Source organism: Glycine max, chromosome 18 (assembly GCF_000004515.6).
Source record: "Glycine max cultivar Williams 82 chromosome 18, Glycine_max_v4.0, whole genome shotgun sequence".
In the NCBI taxonomy this organism is placed as follows: domain Eukaryota; kingdom Viridiplantae; phylum Streptophyta; class Magnoliopsida; order Fabales; family Fabaceae; genus Glycine; species Glycine max.
In genome coordinates, this window is record NC_038254.2 from 55,012,817 (window position 1) to 55,019,043 (window position 6,227).

The 6,227-nt window shown below is 33.0% G+C and overlaps 1 protein-coding gene across 1 annotated transcript; it reads left to right on the top strand.

Moving 5' to 3' along the window:
- Window positions 1-2,167: 2,167 nt before the first annotated feature.
- On the top strand, window positions 2,168-5,267 carry LOC100794047 (transcription factor MYB16). Its single transcript, XM_006602862.4, has 3 exons — window positions 2,168-2,451; window positions 2,555-2,684; window positions 3,915-5,267. The coding sequence occupies exons 1-3, from the start codon at window positions 2,319-2,321 to the stop codon at window positions 4,840-4,842; spliced, it is 1,191 nt and encodes a 396-aa protein (XP_006602925.1). The 5' UTR covers window positions 2,168-2,318; the 3' UTR covers window positions 4,843-5,267.
- Window positions 5,268-6,227: the final 960 nt, after the last annotated feature.

Genomic DNA, 6,227 nt, shown 5'->3' on the forward strand with positions numbered 1-6,227 from the left:
AACTCCCAAAAAGAACAAGGAGAAAATATTGCATCCTCCACCCTATTATGTAATCCTGAAACCAAACCTACTAAGTTTAATCCAAAAAGGATTGTCCATCCTGGTTTTCAACATGTACCTAGGAATAAGTGTATCCTGAATTAAGAATACGTGTAGTACTAGATAAAGAATATTTCAACATTCTAGCATCTAAAGACACTTAGTTAAGATAACCTGAAAAAAATGATGTGTTAATGATGTAATCACCATTCGTTTCGGTGGCCTAATGAACTTCTGTCAAAATATAACCAAAGTTTTAAGGTGTGTAATAAGAATATCTTCTGCTTATGGTCAAAGATTAATCTCATTTAAGATGTAGAAATTGTTGATCGAACTAAGTTTTATTGTCTCTCTACATAGTTTTTCTAATATATAGTCAGCAATCGAGTCTTGATACCTAAGAGTCAATTAACCAATTGTGCATCTCTAGTTAGCTTTATTTTTATTATGTACTTAGTTAATTAATAAAAGTATTTTATTTAATGACAGAGAAAACGTAGAGAAAATGAGTTCTTCCAGAAGTCCTATTCGCTCTTAAACTCGATAATCCAATTTTCATTCTGCTGATCATAATTAAAGAAAGATTCATGAGGGAAAGATTAGAATGAGTTCCAAATATTTGCATACAAAAGCGACTTCTATTAATATCCAACACTGACTTAGCCACTGCCTTTTGAATTACGAATCATATTAATAGGGACTACATTCTTATTATAGCTTATTAGCTCACCATTTTCTCCTAAAATTTCGTATTAAAGTAACTAAAAGTATTCAAAACCAGAACAGGAAGCTATCATCATTCTTTGATATCTCGGTAGGTTGTAGTCAACCTCTATGCATCTTTCGTGGTTGGCAGAAACATTTCATCGCTTTCATGATTCCATTGATATCTAGCATCTAGGAACAGAAAAGATAAATTTTTAATCAACTTTAATATGGTCCAAATCTAAAAAAACAAAATACATAAAAATGATTTGATGTAAACAAAACTTAAGTCCATTAAAGACGACAAGCTGAAACTAAGCTTAATTAGCATGAAACCTTTGCTTAAATTAGCTATATATTGTACGTTGACGTTGTTAAAAAGATAAAAAGAAAACAAAGTAATAAATATAACCAATAGTGTAATGAAAAAAAATAAGTAAAATTAAGTATAAGGTGAAAATGAAAGGAAATATAAGATCATAGCTTGCCAACAATATTCCTTATCTTTGTAAAACAACAGAATCATTGATAAAACGTGTGTGTAGTTTCTGCATCTTAGAGAAGTAAATGATTGTAGTTTCTGCATTTTTTTTTTTTTATCAATTTTGACGTAATCTTTTTAGTCTGAAGCACATAATAATAATGTCATCCCAAATATGCGGTATTATTAATGTTAGTAGTAATTAATCTTTTTTACTGGAGTCCAATGAAATACTTAAGGTGAAACTCCTTAACTGACTTTTAATTAATCCGCCACATTAAATTTAAAAACTTTAACAGCTTTTTGTTCCAACAACACAATCATCTAAGAACTTAAAATGTTCTCACGTCTTATTTCAGAGAATATTTTGTATCATAACGAATGTATTGTCTGCATAATAGTAATTCATTCTTATAGCTCGAAGCTATGTTAGCATCTTCTAACAATGAGTTAAACTTAAGAACTACATAAGAATTAGAGATGCTCTTACTAGTGTGTTTTCGTGTAGGGTCCCCCATTAACACTTCAAAAAAATTAAATCATAAAGACGTTTTTATTTTTTCCCAAAATATATCGGAACTCATTGATGAGCATTGAGCAATGTTAAATAAGGTCCACGCACGCAAAGTCTCCCCCCATGTAAAATAATTAAAACTCGTCCTTAGCTACACTACCATAAATTAAATTCCTAGTGACGTGTCACAGAAAATAATGTTGGCAATAACTTGGTAGCTCAAAAGCTGTCAATAGGGTTTAAAAATTCTATAGCCCATATACCATGAAAAGACAACGGAACCACTAAATTTTCATAACTCATTCCATAAAGACTCACAAATATTGCATCATGGAGCATTCAATTGTAGGTAATGTCAAGGGCATTATCGTCCATCACAATCATAATCCACATATACATACATAGTCTGTGTCATTCAAGTTAGTTTCTTATCCCATTTATGCCGCTGACCTTTCTTCAATATTGTTCATTATATCTTTCTCTCTCTTTTGTTCATAGTGTTATATCTAACTCCTTTTGTGCTATATAAAGAAGTAGAAAAGTCACCAGTGTTTATCACTGTTCCCACTTTCTCCAAAAATGGGAAGATCACCATGCTGTGACAAGGTGGGTTTGAAGAAGGGACCATGGACGCCAGAGGAAGATCAGAAGCTCTTGGCTTATATTGAAGAACATGGCCATGGAAGCTGGCGTGCTTTGCCAGCAAAAGCTGGTAAATAATCTTATATACATGTTGATATATAAATATCTTGTAATTAAAGTAAAACTTGCCGTGTAATTTGTGAAGTGAATTAGTTGCTGGCTACTGTGTTCAGGACTTCAGAGGTGTGGCAAAAGCTGCAGATTGAGATGGACTAATTATCTAAGGCCTGATATTAAGAGGGGGAAATTCAGTATGCAAGAAGAACAAACCATCATTCAACTTCATGCTCTCTTAGGGAACAGGTTTGGTTTCTTTTTCAAGTCTATCTAAATTTTAGAGTTGTTGCTGCAGTACTCAGAGAAATCTAAAAGTTTTGGTACAGATAGTTTTAGTAGTTTTGGTATGTCAAGGGAGAAAGAAAAAAAAGGAGAGAGAGAGAGAGAATTTCATTCTCACAAATAGTACTACTATAGCACTTAAGTTTCCCAATAGAATTTCTCTCTATATGTGTTGATTAGTAGGTTATAATAATTCCTTAACATGTAGCAAGTGTTCAGGTTTTTGTGTTTGGTTTAATTACTGGGGTTTCATTTGATTATTTTAACATTTTTTAATGAGTATGAGTACAGGATTTGAAGAAAACTCCGCAAGATTTATTTATTTATTTGAATGAGAAACTGTGATATCTTTGCCTTACTCCCGTAAAAATATTTTCATTTTTGAAAATTACTAGTACTACTCGTATAATTTATGCTACTATTGTATGACACAAACCCTTACTATAAGTTTCAGTCATTTTACAACTAGGAGCAACTACTTATTTCTTTGCTTTTCCAACTCACTTGCTGTGCAGAATGTCTTAAATGCGAGGGCATCTCAATTTCTATAACCACATATTCTATCCCACATTTCCAACACACACAAAACTTTAATTGTGCTCTTTGCCATGGTCATAAATTTACTCCCTGACACGCAATAGTTTGTTCAAGATGGTCCTTAAACGCAACAAAAGGATCTTCTTCCTCACCGCCAAGCTAAATCAATGGTGGCCAATGAAATGTCATTTCTCTCTTGGACCTGCCATACACATTTTTCTTAATGTTGCATTATAGACAATATTAATTAAACAAAGATCGCATGTTGTACTTTGTATTTTTTTTTTAAAACCAAAAAATACAACCAATAAAATATTAAAATAATTTTAGTATGAATTTATTAATTTATAGCAATTTCTCTTTTTCTCTATCATTTCACTTGCTCTTTCCATTATCCCTGTCCTTATATATTTTAGTAAGTTTTATGACCTTATTTAATGACTTTCTCGCCAAATAAATTTTAACTAATGAAAGATTGTGTTACAAGAAATGAGTTAAAGATTGTATTGCTAACGATCCTCGTCAATAGAGTATTTATACTATAGCAAGTGTCCAAACGTGTCATTATTCGATTATTCAAGAAGTAGTTTACAGATGTATTCTTGGGCTTTCATTGATTTTTATGACATTTCAGTATTATGTTGTGTTGTGACTCAGGTGGTCTGCAATAGCCACACATTTACCAAAGAGGACAGATAACGAGATCAAGAACTACTGGAACACTCATCTTAAGAAAAGGTTAGACAAAATGGGCATTGACCCTGTGACCCACAAGCCCAAGAACGATGCCCTTGTCTCCACCGAAGGCCCTTCCAAGAGTGCTGCTAACCTCAGCCACATGGCTCAGTGGGAGAGTGCCAGGCTCGAAGCAGAAGCAAGACTGGTCAGAGAATCAAAACTACGTAGTTCTTCACACTCATCATCATCATTGCACCACACCCTAATTGGTACCTCTGCAGTATCATCATCATCTTCTTCAGCTCCAATGATACCCCCATCATCACTTTCTCTTGATCATGCATGGAACAATGGTAGTAGCATTAGTACTACTGTTAATGCAACTAGGGTTAGTGACCTTGAGTCCCCAACATCTACCTTGTCTGAGAATAATGCACCACCAATTAATATTACTAGTGTTATTGAGTTTGTGGGTTCTTCAGAGAGAGGGACGGTGAAGGAAGAGGGAGAGCAAGAGTGGAACAAATTAGGTTATCATGAAAGCTTCACCCATTTGGGAGAATACAAAGATGGCAAGGAGAATTCAATGCCTTTCACGTCTAGTCTGCATGAGTTGACAATGACCATGGCAACCACGTGGGGTTCTAGCACTAGTGGTGCACATGCACATGCACATGCACATGTTGCTGAGGAGGGTTGTTTCACCAATCTTTTGCTGAATGCTAACTCCGGTGCCCGGAGTTTGTCGCCACAGGACGGTGGAGAGTCTAATAATTGTCACGATAATGCTCGTAACAGTGGCAGTGGTAGTAGCAATGCTGACTTATATGAAGAAAACAAGAATTATTGGAACAACATTCTTAATTTGATGAATTATTCTTCCCCTTCGGATTCACCCATGTTTTGATTAAATTGCTTTGGAATTGGAAGGTAAATAAATCCTTTCACGTTTGAATTTGATCAAACATGTATTGTCATGTTAAATTCTTGTACCAGCCCTCTGTTAGATGCTATAAATATGTGGGGCTTGTTTAAAATTTACATAGAGAGAAATAAATACAAAATTTCAACGTTACTTACGAAGAAGACCGGAGGGAGGGTCAATTCTTGTGTTGGAACTTGGAAGTGTGTGAATTGCGGCATCTCTCCATCAAACAAAATCAAAGGCCATTGATTTTCTTCAGAATGTTGCCATAAGAAGAGAGCATAGTCACGGGAAAATGTTGATTCCGATTAGTATGTTTTTATTTTTGTCAATGCTTTCACATAGAAAATTAAGTGTGTGTCGCTTCGTGCATCAATCAAATGTTCATATTATTAAAATTTTTTGGATTTGACTTGATTTTTACGTTTGTTTCCTTGTTGAGGATATGTTTCTGAAGACACTGAGGATAATGGATGATAGAGTAGTGCGTGAGTTGAATGACTTTTTACTCTTTAGTAATTACCCTTTGTTTCAAATTGTATACAAGAAATATCCAATAATAGAAGTATTTAGTATGGACTTTATTGCTGTTGGTTTTATGTCGCAATCTACCTATTCAAAAAATTTCATTCATTGTATTTATTAGGGCTCCTCTCTATTCATTTGCTTGGCTGTCATGTGCTATATAAAGGAGCAACACCACAATATGACAGTTAATTTTTTTGACTCAATTTGTTTTTTCGATTGCTCCAGAAGAAAACAAAGTTTATATATATATATATATATATATATATATATATATATATATATAAATCAAACACATCTACATCATCCCATAAGTAACACTAGTGACTTTTTTTTATTATAGTCGTTAACATTAATTTTTGAGAAATCACATGGAATAAATACTTCAAGTGAGGTTTTACAAGCATGCTTTAATATTTTTTTTTTCTTTAATAGTGTAACTGCCACTCGATTGCAAAGATGAGTATTCACAGGTAATTAAGTATCTTTTTGTATTATTAACATTTTTTCCGGTACATTGTACAGAGAGAAATTATGTAATTTTATAAAACTTCGGAAATAATTAGTGTAATTTAGTCCAAAAATAATGTCGTATAACTTTTTAAATAAGTATTATAAAATTTAACAATTTTATTATATTTTAACATTTTTTTTTATTAAATGACAGTGTAAACAAAAGTCTTGACATTCACTGTCTGCATGGATTATTTATTCTAATAAATAATGAGGAACGATCGACGACACTCTCAATCTAAACTTTTCAGGCTAAAGTAAGAAAGTAAGCTAGCTTCCATCTTAAAATATTTTTCTGTTAATGTTATTTGTTGTAAAGATAGCAGTTA